Here is a 22,034-nt window from a genome sequence, read left to right as displayed (position 1 = left end):
AATGCATGTATATTTGACACGTAATTATATAAATTTTGGTTTATCTATGAAATGGACTATGGACGAGGTGTTCCGGAGTAGGAAAGTATATACTATACGCAGTTGCAAGTATACAATGACTTTAATATTATATGATTGTACTTACAATACAGACGGTGTTATTGTCAGATAAATCTGCACTAACAAAATACATATGTGTAAAAGCGGTAAAGCTGTTGTCTCCCCTTTTTTGCATGTTGAAAAGTATCGGCAATTCTCCAACCTTCAAAGTAAGCTATTTATACTATACGAGCATCAGAATTTGGCTGAATTTCAGGAACCTGGAGGCTCCTACGCCTGCACTGAAATAAGATAATGGCACCATTAGTAAACCATTTGTATGTACAGGTAACCAGCATATAAACTAACGAACACCTAGTGTACCTCGTTAACACGTGATATACCCTAGTATTTCAATCAATGGAATTTTATCTTTGTAAACGAATTGTATGGTGTATATGATTGCAAATATATGAGTGTCTTGAGTGGACATGAGTTTGTATACATATAATTAGATATATGTGTAATAGGTCAGATAATATAATGTCATGTAATCAACATATTGATTGCCTTCGAAGCAAAGCAGGAAAGTGTTTTTATTAAGCGTATGTCAATATGTGTGATATTTAAACAAGTTCAGTATGTGTTTTATGACGAACCAGATGTGAAAGAAGGAATATATTACAGTGTACAACAGCGATTGTTATTGCAGCGTATTATACTAAAGAAGTAAGTGAGCATTTCACTTTATATACCACGAATAATTAAGTCAGGTATAAGCTATATTACAGTAACTGATTCAGTTAATAAGACATGCCAATAAAAAATGGACCAAAACTTGCACTTCTGCGGACTTTGTCCAAGGTAGGTTGGCAAACTAATTATGTATAGTTTAAACAAATTTGGCGCTCTCTTCCAGTTGAAACATATGACCTTCATGTATTTATACATATGTTATATAAAAAGGGAGTAAAAGAAAATATACAGCATGGTTTACATTTTTCAAAACCGGGCGTATGCTTTTGACAATCTAATTTAACTGGTATCAATATCTCAACATCATAACACAAACACAGGAACAGTGCAGAAGGTATATTGATATTTTCAGAATGTCATTCATCATGTCAACTTGACAGAAATGTGATCATTTAGGTAAGTGTCAGGTTCTAACTCTTCATAAATCAGTAGAATAAACATCTTTCACAATTATTTTCAAACATTTTGAGCATAAAAAGTAACTAAAGCTGACGATTCATGATTGTTTTCATAGAACAGAACAGAACAGAACAGACATTTTATTATATCTAACTTGAACATTTACAGTTCATCGTTATATACAAACAAAATCATACATGCACACAGTAATGTAATACATAATACCAAATAATAACAATAAACTAATGCAAGCAAAAAGAATATTTAATCTATTGCAATGAATTCACTTCATTTGATCTTAGCTTAAAGGCTTTTTTACAAAACAGAGCCAATTTATTTAACAATTTAACATTTGTAGAATTTAACAACTGAATAAATTTTAACATACTTGGGCGTTTATAGTAATATCTAGGAATATATTGTGCTCTTAATAAGGCATACATTGGACATATTAAAACAAAATGATATTCATCTTCAAGGTCGTTACTTTGACAAAGTGTGCATTTTCTATCGTTTCTATCTATATTTCTGTGTCTACCAGTTTCAATAGTAAGCAGATGTGAAGATAAACGTAATTTAGCTAAAATATTTATTAAACTATGACTATTCTGACATTTCGAAATCCTGTTTTAATTCTTTATATAAAAACAAAGAAGATCTTGAACACATATCTTGTCTCCAGTTATTTATATATATATCTATAAGTCTAATGCGCAAGACGGGTACAAACATATTAATATCTATGGAAGACGGAAATATCCATACTTCATGAAAGCCTGCGCTTTGTAATAAATCCCTTACTTTTGAAGCCCAATTTACAACATTTTTATTTTCAGCATCATTTCTTAAGACGTTTAAAGTGTTTGATAAAATACAGTTATTATTCTTTTCGGCATATAACTTTAAAAAATATTTGACAATAATATACAATAATGACATAAATTTCATTTGTTTATCATTTAAAATATCATCTGAAAAACAAATCAACAATACAGGTACTGATCAATAAGGATAATCTGTCAGTTTGGAAGATTTATACAAATCCATATATTTGACACTGACTAAACAATAATTTCCTGACATGATAATTCTATTCCTCATGTACTTCTTGCATGTAAAACTTCATCTCATAATGCATAGAGTTTGGTCAGACATTCTAAATATCTGTGTGTACACAAGCCCGTTCAAGTGACTGATTATCCTAAATGATCAGTAGTATAAAGTAATATTGATATCATAAGGTACCCTGATAAAAAATAATTCAATGAAGTTTCGTGTAATCAATCTTTTTTTGTTAAAATGAAAACGCAGTTTATAACAAGTTAATGGTTTGACAGACATGAATTCTATGTAATCCTTCTTTCAATTAGAAAATCTTCATTAATTTTAATCAATAAGTCGCATTTATATTGGCTTAAATGAAAAACATACATTTGTAATTTGGAGAGAATTTGTTCCTCTACTTAAGACGTAACAGTTACTGTTATATATGTTTATCATAATAATATGTATAATAAACGAAGTACTGGGGCCGTATTCATAAAGCATCTTAAGTATAAGTTTTGACTTAAGTTTAAGATTTTACTTAAGTTTGCGGTGATTTCAACTTAAGTCTAAGTAAAAACTTAATTTCTAGTCATAAAACAGCTGAAACTTAAGATACGTAAGAAATGACTTAAGTAAGAAAATAAAATAGCGTGGTGAGTACGATCAAAGTGTTGTTTTCAGATAAAAGCACTTTAAACATAATTGTGCATGTTGTATCTGTCTGAAATTAATGTTGTTTTTTAATGTTTTCGTCAACAATAAAAAACAAGAATTACTTATTAAGTTGTTTTATGAATAACAAATATACTTAAGTAAAAAAAAATTCTAACCTAAGTAATACTTAAGTAAATAATCAATTTCTTATACTTATACTTAAGATGCTTTATGAATACGGCCCCTGGAGTATATCTGGTAAATATTTTTTTCATATTATTTCAGATTAAATTATACTGCATGCCGTGATGTACGTGGGGATATGTTTTTGCTTAAACTCCTTTACAACATTAATTTTATTTCAAAAGTTACTACTGCGTATAAAAATTAATCGCGTTATAAATATAGTTTAGTAATTTTTGTTTAATGGTAACATTGTTTAATAAGTATTCTATGGTGTGTAGTTGCAGAGAGAGAGAGAGAGAGAGAGAGAGAGAGAGAGAGAGAGAGATGTCTCTGTTACTGTTTAGTTTGATTGTTTTATTTACCTGAACAATTCAGATAAGTTTAACATTCATTTTCTACATTTTAAAGATTATGTTACCTTTGAACATTGTATGAGCTGTCGGTTTTATCTTTATGACGTCACTGGAGAAAAATAGGTTTTGTTTTTTAGCAGCAGCATCTGATTATTTTATTTCTGTTAACTCATAAAAAGAGCATAAATCTTTATTGTTTGGCACGTTACAAATTCGCTGTATATATTACAACATTTGAACCGCGCCATGTGAAAACCAACATAGTGGGTTTGCGACCAGCATGGATCCAGACCAGCCTGCGCATCCGCGCAGTCTGGTCAGGATCCATGCTGTTCGCTAACGGTTTCTCTAATTGCAATAGGCTTTGAAAACGAACAGTATGGATCCTGACCAGACTGTGCGGATGCGCAGGCTGGTCTGGATCCATGCTGGTCGCAAACGCACTATGTTGGTTTTCTCATGGCGCGGCTCATTTGTTTATTCCAGCGGAACTTAAGTTATTGCATAAAATGGTAGAAAGAAAATGTAAGGTTTCTGAAATACTATCTTCGTTTTCTTTTTATCGCCGGAGTAACGTTAAATACTGACCCCGTTGAAAAAAAGACCCCACGGGTCCTTTTTTTAACGTTGAGAATTGACCACGTCAGCATTTCAACATTAAATTTTGATCAATGGGGTCAGTTTTCAACGGGGTCATATTATACAGTTATTGACTTATGTGGAGGTCAATATGTGTTTTTACGGACCTGTAAAAGCGATAGTGCGTCCTCGGTCAATATCATTTTACAGGTCCGTAAAACACATATTGACCGAAACGTAAGTCTATAATTGTTATATTATATGCCCTTCTGAAATATATTCATTTGAATGACCCATTTTCCATACATATAAGAAAATGTGATATCACAAGAGTCATTATCATTTTTGCAGGTCAGTTTCGCTTTTTGCGAACCCGCGCGTGCACCCATTTCAACTAATCTATTGAGAGCATTTCAGAAGGGTATGTAATATGTAATGTTACACCGGTATTGAATGGGTCATAGTTATGTTAACACAACTAATAAATAATTTACAAAATTTGGAATTAAATAAAAAGGTTTTCAAACCACGTCCACTTTTCAAAAGCAAAAACATTTTGAAATAAGATTAATTTTCAGTGAAAGTGTTGATGGCTAGTTATTGCCCCTTTTCAAGCACAATATAAAATAACATACATAAAATTTATACATATACGAATTTAACGTATAAAATGCTTAAGCTTAACATCTTTTCAGGAAACGAATTTGTTATCTAATGAGAGAACTTACGTCATTACCGTCGGTACGCGCGCACGTAACAACTTAATACATATTCACATTGTCAGTAACTGCATTACCTGACTACCGTTACAAGATTCCTCGGGTACAGATCAAAGAACCGACATAAAAGCTAAACTTTATTATTTACAGAAAATATTCGACTCCTTAAATGAAGCTATTTGCAATTGATGAATACCAATTGCAATGCATCCTGAAAACCCTAAAGGCGGAACGGTCTGTTAGATCACTTCGCTCTTTTAGCCATGATTCTTTAAATTCTTTTATGATAAACGTGCACTTTACTGGGTGTTTGGTCTATATAAAAGTGCGTTGGGATGCTGCATTAGGTTGGAGCATTTTCTATACCAGGATCCGCCATTACCTAATGAGAATGTCGTTTCAATAATATTTTAGATATATTAAATCTACTTCAAAACAGTTCTTCCTTAGATCAAATAAATCAATGTTAACGAAAGGGGAAAACAATATTGTATATATAAGCAACAAATGAGCCGCGCCATGAGAAAATCAACATAGTGGTTTAGCGACCAGCGTGGATCCAGACCAGCCTGCGAATCCGCGCAATCTGATCAGGATCCATGCTGTTCGCTTATAGTTTCTCTAATTGCAATAGACTTTGAAAGTGAACAGCATGGATCCTGACCAGACTGTGCAGATGCGCAGGCTGATCTGGATCCATGCTGGTCGGTTTTCTCATGGCGCGGCTCAAATTATGGTTATATACTAGTCACTGGATATGAATTACATTAGGCAGCTGGACATACATTGTGTTTGGGTATCTTCATATTATGATTATATTTGCGAACATCTGGTTAATATGAACTTAGGTGCTACCTAGAAGGCAGAGCTCCCTTGAAAAATCACCAGTGCCCCTTGAAAATTAAAGGAGTGCTGCTGGAATTATCTGGAATTATGGGTCTGTTTTAGGAAGTTTATGTTCTTTTAGATCTATTAAAATTTAAAAAATTAATGATAATTCATGATTTCTGACTGAATGTCTTAGAATGCATTAAGATTAAATCTTGACATGCGAAAACTCTACAAATATGCTATATACGAACTAAAGAAAGTTTTAAAACCAAAAGACTACAGTAGCCATCTTTAAAAGTTAATGATGAGAATTTTACCCAGAGAAAAACTCTGTGTGCCGAAATTCTCGAAAATCCCTGTTTTATTTACTGAACTGCTAAGTAAGCAGTCTATGACATTTTTATGGTTAATCTTTTAGCACTAAAGAATAGGGATGGTAGTAGGAACCTTTTTTATGTTTACTGATAATTCATAATCAGTAGTTTTTTCCTAGTGATAAACTCTGGTCAGTAAGCTTGTGGATGATATATATGTGAACGGGGAGAAGAGCATTATGTGCTTTTCACAGTTCAATGCCTGTATATTTTGATCCCTAAACCTTTTTTTTTTCTTTTAAAAAAGGGTTTTCTACTGATTGCTGTACAGACAGTACATTGGAACCTGATATCACTAACAAAACACTTAGTCGCTAACCACTGAGCCAGTGTGGAAGTATGACGTCATCAACACAACACAAATATAAGTATATATAATGAATTTCGGTTATGGCAGCGTGACGAAAATCGTTTTTGCATTGAAAATATTGTATTTTATCTTTCTTTTTCTTCGTAGAAAATGTATTTAGCACTAAATTATCAGACGCTCATTTGCATTTTAATTCAACATTCAAAGCAGTAAGCGAAACGCTTTTGTCAACCTTAAACAGCAAGCGTCTACTGACGTCTTACTGATTAATTACTATGAACAACACCGATTCCAAAAAGTACCACGAATATTTTCAACTCTATAGTAATTCTATACACAGTTTCATTCATTTTCTTTTTCACGCGTTTGACCGTAATGCGACGCTGTCGGCGTGGCTTCGCGGCGCCGGTAGCTCTGCTATAAATTACATGGAGCATCTGGTTATAAAATACATCGAGCATCTGGCTATAAGTTACATGGAGCATCTGGTTAATATGGAATTTAGCATCTGGTTATAAATGCATTGAACATCTGGTCGTAAAATACATTGAGCATCTGGATATAAATTACATTGATCATTTGGTTATAATTACATTGAGCATCTGTATATAATTACATTGAACATCGGGTTATAAAATACATTGAGCATCTGTCTTGGGCATCTGGTTATAAAAGTTCCCTCTTACGTTGATATCACAAATCGTAGATAATGCAGTTGTTCTAGACCCTTTCCATATGCTGATAACAGTAGTCATAGACAAGACGTCTGTTTTATATCACTCTTGTGTTGATATCACCAGTCATAGACAAAAAAAGTTATTTTAGAGCCCTATTGTGATGATATCACCAATCATAGACAAGGCGGTTGTTCTAGATTCCTCTTGTGTTGATATCACCAGTCATAGACAAGAACGTTGTTCTAGATTCCTCTTGTGATGATATCACCAGTCATAGACAGGAAAGTTGTTCTAGATTCCTCTAGTGATGATATCACCAGTCATAGACAGGAAAATTGTTCTATATCCCTCTTGTGTTGATATCACCAGTCATAGATAGGAAGTTGTTCTAGATTCCTCTAGTGATGATATCACCAGTCATAGACAAGAACGTTGTTCTAGATTCTTCTTTTGTTGATATCATCAACACACGAGGGATCTAGAACAACATTCTTGTCTAAGGCTGTTGATATCATCACAAGAATGATCTAGAACAACTTTCTTGTCTATGAATGGTCATATCGTCTTAAGATTGATCCAGAAAGAAACCGTGTCTAAAACTTGATGTCACCAGTCTTAGACAAGACATTACGATTGTTCGGGGCCCCTTGTGTTAATAACTCCAGTCTTGGAAAAAGGTGCCCTAGATGCTTCTTGGGTTCATATCACCAATCTTTGACAAGAATTTTGCTATAGATCCCTCTTGTGATTATAGGAAAAGTGTTAGTAATGACAGAACTAAATCACCTCTGTGTTGTTTCTCACATATTGCCGTGTGGTTTTCATCTTAGCAGAATGAAAATTCAATTTGTCTTAAATCTTGTTAAGTAAACAAGGAACAGCCTTAGAGAACTTTCCGATTTAACTGTAATAAAGAAAAAACAAAATGATATATCATAGTAGCCACAGGCTTATAACATGTACGTCTTCTAACGCCTGATACAGACGTCTAACGATAATATTGGGAATATTTCACGACCGACAAGATTTTATGTCACCCGCCCACCCTCTGAAGGTCACTTTATTTGTCAGGGTTCATCCACATATTTATATTTTCAAAATGTATCGGAATAACTATCTTACATGGCTGTACACTTCTTTATTTTTTAAAGTCGATTCCATAAAAATTTGAAAAAGGAATGTAAAATACAGCATTAAAATATGAGATGTATAAATAAAAACATAATAGGGTTATTATATTGGTAGTTTCATCTGGGATGCTGTATCCGAGTCGGGTCAGATCACACGAGGAGCGCAAGAGTGTGAATCGACGCGAGCCGATTTTCACTTTCTAGCTGTTATTGTTATGAACTTTTTGTTAAATCGTCCACCTGTATTGTTTGTTATTTTGTTATCGAACGAAATCTTCAATGTTTAGAACTGAGTGAATGTTATTTTGTTTTGTGCTCGGTTCATAGAACTGTGTCAATTCAAGCAAATTAAATGAAAGTAGTCCGACAGCTTACAATACAAAATGTGCAACTCGGATTTTTTTTCTGTCGGATAGAATTTACTTGTGAAATACAAGCAGTATTTTCGACAGAATTTAAACAAGTGTTTAATAAATTGTCTGATTTATTTACACACTATTAGAGATTTTACAAGAGATATAAAATTTAACGAAATCAAGGAACCTGCCTGCCAGCTAGGCTGTCATAACACGCACCCCTTTAATTTGCTATTGTAACCTAAGATGCTTACAGGGTCAAACAAAAGTCTGACTGAATATAGCCCAGACCCTGGTAATAATTAATTTTAGAGAAAATGTTCGTCTTTAAGATTTAACTTTCAAACAAAATTCATTTTAAGAAAATCGGTTTTTATGTTATTTTGCACGTTGTATATAGAGATTGGCACATTCCGCATTATCTATTACTATTCTAATGATTTTCTTGTTTTTATAGGAAAATTGGCTTATGTTATTCTGCTAGAAAATCAGCCGAGATTGATAACATCTGACGCTAAATCCTAAGTTTATTCAATATGAGCCGCGCCATGAGAAAACTAACATAGTTGCTTTGTGACCAGCATGGATCCAGGCCAGCCTGCGCATCCGCGCAGTCTGGTTAGGATCGATACTGTTCGCTTTCAAAGCCTATTGCAATTAGAGAAACTGTTAGCGAACAGCATGGATCCTGATCCATGCTGGTCGCAACGCCACTATGTTGGTTTTCCCATGGCACGGCTCATATGTGCGTGTGTCCCGGATGCGTGACAGAAAGATAATGGGTTTGGAGAGGTCAAAACTGCATACAGATATTTATCTTACGCCTTTAGACATATCTCCAAGTCTGCATTATGATTAAATAGATGGTATTACATGAGTGTCTTTTCATATTAAATTTATTAAACAAGTTGAATAAATTCAATGTGGAAAGTTACGAATGTAATATTCTTTTTATCACATGTTAGTTTTTCCTGCCGAAACATAAAAACATCTTCATTCTTTAGCTATTAAAAACAAGGAAATTTGTCCAACGTCTCCGATATCTTAAATGACGTCGACGTCAGAGCTTTATTACACCACTAACTAGTGTATTATGCTGTGACTAAAACAGAGCTGGTGCGCCCGTGATATATTACAGACTTCGGTATATACCGGATTAACTAAATCTGAACGAAAAATATCTTAAACGTATATATTTTGTAACCATGGTAATAGTAACCCTAACCTTTAGTCAGTATATTATGCATATTATACACTAAATGCGTGAGGACATGCAAAAAGTTGCGTAATTTTGCCGTGTGCTCCTATTGATAATCATTCCGGGCATGCACAAAACGGCTGCACCAGCTCTGTAATGAGAAACTTCGAGTGTATTATCATTTTTATTTTATGCTAACTGATGAAATACTGTGTTTTATCAGTGAGATATAATCCATATGCATATCACTCACTGTAAATGCCGATCTGCTCGTACATCGCTTATAAATTTCAAATTTTTTGCTTAAAACAGGATGAAGTCCGTTTACGCGCGTTTGTTTCCCGCGCTGAGTTAAAATTTGTTGCAAAATGCATATCTCAACGTAATTAAGCATACAATAAAAAGAAAATTTGTTTGTTTTGAGTGAATATGGAATATATTTTACTGAGAAGTGAGAAAAGTTCGAATATTTTCATGAGGGCGTAGCGTGTATTATCATTTTTATGTAATGGCTTTTTACACTCCCGCGACTTCAAAGATGTGATAAAGGCTGTTATTTCACGTTGAGATATTTTATGGGTCTGGACATATTTTAATGTATTGGACCCGTAATGACAATCGGCATATTCCGTTTGAATTCGGCAGTCTCCGTATACGATTTCGGCAGTCTATATACGATTTCGGCATTCTTCATATACGATTTCGGCATTCTCTGTATACGATTTCGGCATTCTCCGTATACGATTGCGGCATTCTCCGTATACGATTTCGGCATTCCCGTATACGATTTCGGCATTCCCCGTATACGATTTCGGCATTCTCCGTTTACGATTTCGGCATTCCCCGTATACGATTTCGGCATTCTCGGTATACGATTTCGGCATTCCCCGTATACGATTTCGGCATTTTCTGTATACGATTTCGACATTCTCCGTATACGATTTCGGCATTCCCTGTATATATACGATTTCGGCATTCACCGTATACGATTTCGGCATTCTTCGTATACGATTTCGGCATTCTCTGTATACGATTTCGGCATTCACTGTATACGATTTCGGCATTCTCCGTATACGATTTCGGCATTTTCTGGCTGTTATGAAGAAAATAATAATAATAATATGTCCGAAGTATGCCGAAACAGCATTACAGGAATACGTAATTACCCGGACATTGTCGTTTTATAACAAAACAGGCAATGTCTCCAAACCTTTATGACACTGGATATACTTATAACGATTATCATTATTGATAGATATATCTCAGTGCCTTACTGAACCTGACATAGCTCAATGTTTAGGTTGGTCATTTTTGCTTTTGGGGTTGAACTAATTCCAACATCAACTTTTGGTGTGGAATATAAATGAAATACAGAAAAAAAAGTCCTCAAAATATCATGGCACAATTTTGAGATATTGCATCTGGAATTCTGAAGTAACGTTTATTATGTATTGCGGCCATTACTGTGTACCATAGGCTGCAATGTCCATTACTTAGTTTAAACTGTATTTATTTCCACAAATTGTATATACAAACATGAGTACTATATTCAAATTAACAAAGTTTGATAAAAAGACATACATCAATCAAAATAGTGCAAACAAACAAAGAAATTTTTAATCGAATGGATTGGAAAACAAGCTACTTAAAACTTATATGAATTCCGCTCCATTACTTGGATACTTTAGCATAATTTAATCTCTGCTTTGAATATCAGAAAAATAGAAATATACCGGTAGACTACAATTAGTATTCTCCCATCTATGTGAAAAAGGTTCGGGTGTCAAAATTCAGAACATGAGAGTTTCTAAATACAGTGCAACCTCTGCAGAGCAACACCCTTTAGGAGATGCAGATATTGACCTCTGTTAAGAGGTTGTTGCTCTGTAGAGGTTAAATTGATAGTAAATTTCAGCTATGGGAAATTTTGATGATGCTGTTGTGGAGAGGCTTTTGCTGTGGAGAGGGCCGCTCTTGAGAGGTTGCACTGTATATTTCTAAAACAATTAAATTAATCAGCATGGGGTTAAATGGGGTTTAATACCAAACATGTGTACTTCAAAGTCAGAAACAAAAAAAAAACAACAAAACATTTACAGGGGATTCGTAAAACAAAAATAATTCACAATGTTATTGCAGATGGGTGGGGTACTTCATAAAATCAATATTACCTAATATTCATAACCACAGCAGTTATTTCTAAAATGCCTCTTTAACTGCTTTAAGTTGTAATGCATGGATGGGAATAAAGGTATATACTTATATTTATTTCTCTGTTTTAGATAAATTTGCAATACTTCGTTTAATTGAAATCTAAAGGAAACTGTCCTTGAATATCATCTGAATTTTCAGATTTTGACTGGGATGTCTTTTGAGGACTTTGTCGTTATACTCTCCCGTTATTTAGGACCATGTATTCTGTTCTGGCCGGTACTAGGGAGCTTTCTTTGATGATAGTGTTAATAACATATCTGCATTGTAATTTCTTTATATCCCAATTTCGAATATATGCTTCCATAATGCTTATAATCTACTCTAGATTATTTCTTTGAGGTTATAAAGTTTGTTTTGTAAAACCTTATTAAAGGCACATTAAAATTAATTGCGTCAATTAACTTTTATGACTGCATAATGCAGAGGTCTTCTTTTGAAACAAGATAACATCGATCAAGTTCAAATTATATTTGCAATATATTCAAGTGGCTTCCATTTTACAAGCATTGGCTAATTACCTGGGTTTTTTTTTCGGCGACGCCGTCTAAATTCGTTTTCGTTACCTATGCCACGTGACTTCAGTTTGCAAATCAAACTACTTGATAACGCATTATAGATAATTTATCAAAATGGAAGATTTATGCAACACTCTGCCTGATTGGACGAGAGTGTCAATTTCTTTCACTCTGTTGATTGTGCTACGCTGAGTGAAATGTAGACAATGCGTTTATCCTAAACGACGCTGTTCACAGTTTTAATGCTAACTTTGGCTCAGTATATTTAGCAAGAATATTGATATATCTCAAAATGATAAGTAAGTTTAATAAATATGATAAAAACCTGTTCAAATACCAACACATATCCAATTAAAGAAAGAGCTGAATATGGTCTGCGTATCACATGAATAAGGGTGTGATAAGAGTCTTTTATGTAGAGAAGTGCTTTTTAAAATATTTTCCTTGTTACAATTGTCGTCTGTATATGAAAAGGTTTCTTGCTTTTCTGACTTATTCAGATTGCATATTAAAATGAGTACTTGTTTGCCTTGACATATTTGTTATAAATTATTTAACTGAATTATTATATATGAATATTTTTCTTTAGTATGGTATGCAAATATTGAACTCAGTTGAAATCTATTTTATTATGTATAAGCTATATAATGACTGAATCTCATTGCACTGAAATGAAGGTACGCTGCATACAGTTTATCTATGTGATATGACTACTGTCAAACTATGCTTATGAAACAGAAATATTGAAGTAATTACAATTGTATGTTTTGCTTGACCTTCACTTTTTTATAGGTGTGATGTCATTGTCCAAAGATTCATAAATAGCGAATATGCATTTGTTAAAGCGGGATCAGTTGGCCTATTTTAGAAATAAATAAAAATAATAAATAAAAAAATCCTTTAATTGATTTTTTCTCATGTATTCCAGTCAAACTTGATTTGTAGCGCCTTTATTAGGCCCGTGGCCAACTTTGTTCAGCTGGGACATTTGACCCCTTTAGGGGCTGCTAGAGCTAAAACTAGAGTCTCCTGCTATTTTATTACAAATGGGGATAGGGACCAATTTAGCTAAAATTATAAACACGTTTAATGACCTCTTCTCATGAACCGCTTCATGAATCTTCATCAAACTACTGCTGTAATTATTCGTCTAAGGATAAACGAAACAAAATTGCAACCCTACGAAACCTTTGCGAAAAATTAAAAGAGAACCATTTAAATTGTTAAAGAGCGGTGTTTAGTTTTGCAATTTGAAAAATGTTAGATGAAAGATGAATGTTAGATGAAAAATTCATAAACTTCTTTCCTTATTACAATTCGCCGACCATCATTTTTAAAGATATTTCTTGTTATCTTTTAAGAAGGTTATGACACTGTTGAGATAGCTTGCTAGCATTATTCTTTTAGTGGTCTTATATCTAGTAAATACGTTAAATAAACGCACATCTATCGTTGATATTTTCCAAGAGTTTAAACCTTGAAGGCACCTAAGAAATACGATATCCAGACACCATTTATTTTGTTAACAATATACACATATGAAGGGACTTTTGCACGTTTAGTTCGTGTGACGTCATAGTCTGACGTCATTTGCCAATATAACCTAGACTGAAACGTCTTACTGAATATACTTAAACGCAAAACATGCCACGAATAAATTTCTAATTTGGTGTAAACAGGTAAAACGTAGATATCATATCGATAATTACTTGCACATGAAATAAATTCAAATGATTTCATATATCAATTGATTTCAAAAGGGGATTTTCTGTAACACGGCTACTAAACGCTAGCGTCACCACCAGATTGTGGTGATAAGGAAAAGAGCTATCGACATTTCCGTGGTGCAGCTATCGCCCATTTCTACTTGTAAACACGTGAGTAAAATTTGTATTTTATCTTATATTTTCATTGATAGAACGTTTTTTGAAAATCGGAGAATGTAGTTCCATGTAACAACACTTTTACTACAGGTTGGCTGTAGTTTCATTAAAATGTTATGCAAATTGTGGTGCCAGGAGCTTTTCTCCCGAATTTGACAGTGGCATATTTTCATATCGGCCAGTATTCAAACACCATTCCGATGAGTAGACACACTGTAAGAACATACCTACGCATGCAAATGGTGTAGAAATGAATTACACGTATTCCCATACACCAAAGAATTACAAAAATCACAGTAAAAAGTTAAAACACGACATTTTTTGAAAGTGGTGGCGCTATCACTCAAGTGGTGGCGCTATACAGTAGTGGTGGCGCTGTTGTATATGATTAGTAGCTGATATATTCAATTTTGATATATGAAAATGTCTGTCTGCAAGCCACGGAAATTTCTACAATAATCGATGTTATCAACCTATCCCACACTACACCCAAATTACGTTACTCAACAAAATACATGCAGTAACCTAGAGCTACATGATCGCAAAATAATCTACATGTATATGGATTCAGATTGTACATCTAAGCTCTATTGATTAATCATATTTAATCGATTGGAATTGAAAATGCACTGTACTCACTTTTCAGAAAGAATTATGAAAGTAAGGTCTTTTGTTTACAATGACATGCAAACGACGTATAAAAACAAAGGGAAGTAACTTTCAGAATCTTAATATAACAAATAAATTCTACACTATCTTCAAATTATTTCCTGGACACAAATCTTTGTTTGAAATAAGAGTATTGCTAGTATTTTTTTTACCTGAATTTAAAGTACCCTTACGTTTGTATTTAAGTAGAATATTTAAAAGGTTAGAAATAATTCTACATTAATATTCTAAACAAAGGAAAATATTTACTTTGACTACAAGAGTCCCAAGGGTCTGTGAGTATTTTGTTCTTCCTTTTTCTTAGACAGAGAATGTTTCATAAAGGTAAAAAAACTATGATCGTGTTTTTTTTTCTTTAATAACATAATTCCTTGCAGGAAAATTATCAGTTAGAGAATGTTGGTGTTTGTTTTGTTCCGGATGCATCAGCAGTTCGTATTATTGAATGCCGTAACAGCGCCACCACAACTGTATAGCGCCATCACTAGAGTTACAGCGCCACCACTTTTAAAATTCCTGGTATATTTCTTCTAACCCGAGATTCTATTATTCATGGTGTGTGCGTATATAGTTATTTATCATTTCTACACCATTTGCATGCGCAGGTATGTTCTTACAGTGTGTCTATTTATCGGAATGGTGTTCGAATACTGGCCGATATGAAAATGTGCCACTGTCAGATTCGGAAGAAAAGCTCCTGACACCACAATTTGCATATTATTTTAATGAAATCACAGCCAACCTGTAGCAAAAGTGTTGTTACACGGAACTACATTCTCCGATTTTCGAAAAAAGTTCTATCAATAAAAATATAAGATAAAATATAAATTTTACTCACTTGTTTACAAGTAGAAACGGGCGATAGCTGCACCACGGAAATGTCGATAGCTCTTTTCCTTATCACCACAATTTGGTGGTGGCGCTAGCGTTTAGTAGCCGTGTGTAAGCAGTGACAAATATCTCAAACTTAAGCACATCAAACTATAAGATGTTTGGCCATATGATGAAATATACTACACCTTATAGTTCAACCATCGTTTTTATCCAATGACAAGCGAGGGATTTTCAAAAAAGTAACCAACTTATTTTCATATTGTTTCATAACTGAAGAATCTGATCCACTTAATCATGAAGTAGTTCAAAATTAATGAGTATTCATTGTTCCGCCTATTATGGATTTCCCATATTCTAGGAGGCGGAGCAATTACCAAAGCAGGGACTGCATACAAGCAATGTGTCTATGTAGATCTAATAAACGGACCAAGTAGATAAATGAGCTGTGCCATGTGAAAACCAACATAGTGGGTTTGCGACCAGCATGGATCCAGACCAGCCTGCGCATCCGCACAGTGTGGTCAGGATCCATGCTGTTCGCTTATTAACAGTTTCTCTAATTACAATAGGCTTTGAAAGCGAACAGCATAGATCCTGACCAGACGTCTGGCGCGGCTCAAATATTTTAATGCAAGCTGTACTTTCATAGATCAAGTTTGACCTTTCTGTATCTTTCACTACCTCTACTGGTCTAAAAATAAACCAGGGTGCACTTAAATTCTACTTTGTCTTGTTTTATTTATACATGTAGTTGCTTGACTTGTACTGTTACATCATTACGAGTTAAACCTGCATATTATATTTCCATTGAATAAGAATATAAGATCGTGTACCACAAAGTACTCGATAAGACTGATGTATTTATGATATAAACTAAATTAAAATCAGCACTGGATCAACCGCTGCTTTGCTAAAGGTTGGCACTAAATTGACCTTGTATAAAGTTGTAGTAAACATGTACTTCTCCACCATGAGTGAAGATAAGACTAGCCAATGAATTAACAGAAGGCGTGGTTAGTTTACTTCAGAGAGAGCTTTTTTGCAGTTTTGACCTGAAATGGGGCGTTAAACTATAAGCCGGTTATAGATCACTTATTGAACTTCTAAATGCATTAAGTTTTGCCTTCAGTACGCTACGCTCCGTTTCGGCAAACTTAATTGCATTAGAAGTTCAATAAATGATCTATAACCTATACATAGGTTTTTCTATAAGTGATTTTTTCATTATAACAATCTTGTTTCACGTCAATGTTTCTTTAAATGGGTCAAGCAAAAAGTCAGCACACTGTTATATCATTGCAATTTTCTGAATTTTAATTATTAAATCTGAATTAGATAAAAACAGAATTATATCCGAACATGCAATATCGAGAGAAGTCGAGATAACAAGCGTATCTAAATTATGGTCAGACTGCAGATTTAAATGATTCCAAAAGAACTTAATTGTTGGATTGCTTGAGTTAACTTAGACAATTATAATGCAAATCCAATACCCCAAGTATTAACATAAAAAAATGGTTTTTATTATGTCTCAGGCATTTAGTGGTTTTCCGTCTGTCTGCCCATCTGCCCATCCGTACGTCTGTCACAAAGTTTGTCAACGTAACTCCTCCGACAACACCGGGCGGATTTACAACAAACTTCCCATGAGTGGTCAGTGCCATGCTTAGTTTAATGATTTTCAGCGGGGTTATGGCCCTTGAATTATCAATTTTGTTATGTTTTGGACGCTTCTCTATCATTTTACAGATTTCCACAAAAATACAGTGATCAGTGCTGTGCCTCATCGTGCATATTGTTGAAATTTTCCGGTTTAATGATTTTCAGCAGAGTTATGGCCCTTGATTTGTTGTATTTTACCTTGCCCAGGCAATTGCTCCACTGTCGTAGAATTTTACGACAAGTATACTTTATCGAAAAATAGATAAATGCATTCTAACAATGATTTTACAGAATGAATAAAGAAGTGTAGAATAACTGTGTTAGTTTTACCGAGTATAGTGTTATTATATTTTCTGGTCCTTTGGGATCATGGAGTCCATTCAACATATGTGTAATAGAGCTCCGCTCAAGCCGGTCCCAGGGTGCGTGAGAGGTGTTGCACATTTCATTACCTCTGATGAACAGACTCAATCAAACTAACCGAGTCTGCTATTATTCCTTTTTGGTTGCATTCTTTGCTTCCAAAGGATCTTTTTACAGATTTTATTATTTACAACGTTCACGTTTAAAGAAATTTGAAATTTATTGATATTACGTATTTTGAATAAGAGCTTTGTTTTTGCAGTTTATGCTTAATTTTGTTTAAATATTTGCAGGAATGGATAATTATCACAGAATGCCCGAGAGCACGTGTACCTGTACAGCATTACCTGGATAACTAAGTATAAAATGTATGGAAAACAGTGAAGTGCTTATTTTGTGATATAGATTATTCGTGACACATTAACATCATTATGGAATGAGTACAATGGAGTGTTTCAATGGGAAAGTGCAGATATATTATGTTTGACGACATAAATATTCAAATATTCAATGGATTTTGATAACGCGATAGTATTGCTATATCGTTAACCCGTACAGAGAGATACCACTTCACTCATTGAATAAGGAATTTGAATATGTGTGGAAATTAAAACGAAGTGTTGTTTTTAATCTTTCGGCAAGATCGATTAAACCGTGTCTCATTAATTATTGTCTGTTGATAGAAACAACGTCTGCCATTTCAGTCAAAGTCAAACTTTACAATGTTTATATTTGTATCTTTCTTTTGTTTGGAAGGTGTTCATTCAACTTCACATGGATTGAGACCGTAGTAGTTTGATTCAATTAGCATCCAAATTTGCATATTAAAACGTGTACATTAAGCATCCATGTTAATGTGAAAACAGTACAATTCGTTTTTCTTCGATACATCTAGACCAGAATACTTATCATTTTCGATACCATGAAAAACTGTTTACGATTCTGTGTTAGATTTACAGACAAAAAGCTCAAGAGCAGGTGAAGATATATTTATAAATAAATAAGAACATACAGTAATACTACTACATTGTTTTGAACTATTTGCTTTACCAGGAATCCTGTCTCTCTTCTTCAGGTAAAAAGAAGGCAAATTATTGATGTTCAATAGGAATAAAATGATGATAATAATCAACTAATGTTGGTGTGGAGTGTCTTATGAAAATAACAAACAGTTGTGAGTTTAAGTACTGGTAGGAATAAAGAATTTTATTTAGTACATCTGACTGATGAACAAAAAACTGTATTTTTAATATAAAATATGCGCAATGCGAGGTTCGTACATGGTGCGCAGTTTCTGGATTATTACAAATAAAATGTCCACAGCGATAGCGTACAGCTTCATGGCCATGGATAAACGGCAACGAAACGATGTACCGGAAGTGAACCGTCGCTGTAGCAACAACTCAGAAAAATACCTTAACGCCGGGTATGACAACACGAGTGAGAGCACATTATCAAGGTCACTGAAAAGGCGCCCAAGAAAGAGGTCATCTTCAAGTACACGATCAAAAAAGGATCCTAGGGTAAGTGTTCAAAATTTTCCTTTTAACCGGAAAACTTCACTAAAAAAGAGAATAGAGTTTATTTTAACAATTTGTATCATTATGATTGCATGTTGTTTTTTTTCCGCGCTATAATCGTCTAAAATCCGTATTTACTGCAATTTGTTTCGCTGTATAATTTTACAGCGAGTAAAATAGACACATTTGACATGATACGGCGAGTGACAAATAGACACATTTGACGTGCAACAGCCAGTGTAAAATGAGCAAATTTGAAGTGATACGGCGAGTGACAAATAGACATATTTGATATGATACGGCAAGTGACATGTTACAGCGAGTGACAAATGGACATATTTGATATGATACGGCAAGTGACATGTTACAGCGAGTGACAAATAGACATATTTGATATGATACGGCAAGTGACATGTTACAGCGAGTGACAAATAGACATATTTGATATGATACGGCAAGTGACATGTTACAGCGAGTGACAAATGGACATATTTTACATTATACGGCGAGTGACAAATGGACATAGTTGACATGATACAGCGACTGAAAAATGGACACGTTTAACATGTTTCTGTCTGCTTAAATGAATTAACGGCTATAATGTCTTCAATAATAATAATGCTGATAACCCATCAGGGTAATTGAACCAATGAAACAGTAACGACTGTTTTATTACCATCGAAATGTTCTATCTCATTTTCTACTCGGTCTGAAGTTCTATATGACGTCATCAAACATTATCTAGTTTTCTAAATGGAATATTATGATAAGGACTGACAATTTTACCATAGTAACCCCGTAAATAAGTTTTCATTGGCCCTTTAACAGGTGGTCATGGTATTCGGACGTGCATGTTTCTTAGTTTCTCATTGTCTTTAAATCATCTCCAGAAATCTTTTTAGATATTATCATTTTACTGCACCATCTTGCGAAACTAAAACATTTGAGCCGCACCATGAGAAAACCAACATACTGCATTTGCGATCAGCATGGATCCAGTCCAGCCGGCGCATATGCGCAATCTGGTCTGAATCCATGTTGTTCGCTTTCAAAACTTATTGCAATTAGAGAAACTGTTAGCTAACATCATGGATCCGGACAAGACTGCGCGGATGCGCAGGCTGGTCTGGATCCATGCTGGTCGCAAATGCACCATGCTGGTTTTCTCATGGCACGGCTCATTTATATTTATGTTGCCTATGCTGATAAGTGCCTCAAATGATCCAACGATGTGCTTTATTTGAATATAAACAACACCTGTCCGCAGATCCAGTCACTGAACAGGCACGTGCAATATTTTAACGACCACTGTAGTTACACTGATGGTGTAGCAGGGTGTGCAACAGGTTTGTACCTGATCAGCAAACATCTTTATCGTTTTGCTGAGATGTGAGCAGGTCCATATTACTTGCCCAATGACTAACTGTAAAAGCTCAGATGAAATATGAAATTCGGCGAACGTTTATTTTCCTGAAATGTTGTAGAAAATGATAATATTCACTAAATTCAATCAGACACAACGAACGAAAAAAATCAATGTGTTGTGACATATTAAGCAATTAGTTTTTACTTTGGTTTACAGCAAAACATGATTGTAATTACATATTTATTCATTGAGGATCTAACAAATAACGTAAGTGCTACATTCAATGAATTCATAAATCTATGTTTATTTTCAAAATATGATCTGTTCTGAAATTTGTGTATCCAGGTAAATTATACTTTCTCAAATAAAATATCTGGAACTACTGCTTGATACAGGGTGTGTGATGAATTTGCGGCTTTATTCAACAACACCCAAATATACGCTATACAAGATTCTAAAGGGCTCTGAAGGGGGGTAGTTGGATCTTGTTTTGAATTTTCAAAATATCTGACTGTAATGATATCAATTTTATGGCCAAAATGTATTTTCACAATCGTAAAAACAAACTTCATCTCTGTATCAGCAATATGTCAGCGTATCAGTATTTTACATCATTGAACACATGTCTAAACTTTGTTACCTAACTGCTACATTGCATTTCTTTTCCAATACAAACCGAACTTCATTTATACCCCTTTGGTTATGAATACAGTTTTCACTGGATAGAAGATTGTTCTATATTAAACATCCAGAGTTACTTTGGTACACTGTCATTAAAAGAACAAGAGGTACTGTTGTTTAAATATAGTCACCCTAGTAAAATGGAGTGTGCAGAGCATCAATAATAGAACGACAACTCATTAGTAGTTTCGGTTTTATTTAAGTTGTAAAATTGTGGACATTATTTTCGTGGTTCATGAGTTAGGTACATTTTCAAAGCCACATATTTATCCAATATAAATTCCACTTATAAGGCAGTATATCCACAAGAAAAACGAAATCTCGGATTATACTTTACAAGTCAAGAGATAAGATTAATAGTGAGAACTGAGACACTTTGTATCATATTTACTGTGTCTATAGCTAATATTACTATATTTGAGCCGTACCATGGGAAAACCAACATAGCGCGTTTTGCAACCAGCATGGATCCAGACCAGCCTGGTCAGGATCCATGCTGTTCGCCAACGTTTTCTGGTCAGCATCCATGTTGCTCGCTTTCAAAGCCTATTGCAGTTACAGAAACCTGCGTATGCGCAGGCTTGTCTGGATCCATGCTGGTCGTAATCACACTATGTTGGTTTTCTCATGGTGCGGCTCATTTTTATTTCTGAGTAAGTAATTGCTGTTGCATGTGTGGTACTATCATTTTATTTGCAATATCTTAGTTGTATGTGTTA

At 34.2% G+C, this 22,034-nt stretch overlaps 1 protein-coding gene across 3 annotated transcripts in view; it reads left to right on the top strand.

Moving 5' to 3' along the window:
• Positions 1-411: 411 nt before the first annotated feature.
• Positions 412-22,034, top strand: part of LOC123537795 (cys-loop ligand-gated ion channel-like) — a 146,562-nt gene continuing 124,939 nt past the window's right edge. The window contains exons 1-2 of one of the 3 annotated variants that reach the window (XM_045321617.2): positions 412-768; positions 18,042-19,271. In XM_045321617.2, coding sequence (XP_045177552.2) covers positions 19,014-19,271 — 258 coding nt within the window. In that variant the 5' untranslated portion in view covers positions 412-768; positions 18,042-19,013. The remainder of the gene's footprint in view (positions 769-18,041; positions 19,272-22,034) is intronic. The other 2 variants (XM_053529554.1, XM_053529555.1) reach the window with 2 other exon arrangements.

Source organism: Mercenaria mercenaria, chromosome 18 (assembly GCF_021730395.1).
Source record: "Mercenaria mercenaria strain notata chromosome 18, MADL_Memer_1, whole genome shotgun sequence".
In the NCBI taxonomy this organism is placed as follows: domain Eukaryota; kingdom Metazoa; phylum Mollusca; class Bivalvia; order Venerida; family Veneridae; genus Mercenaria; species Mercenaria mercenaria.
The sequence above is the reverse complement of the archived record's forward strand: the minus strand, read 5'-3'. Positions and strand labels throughout refer to the sequence as shown.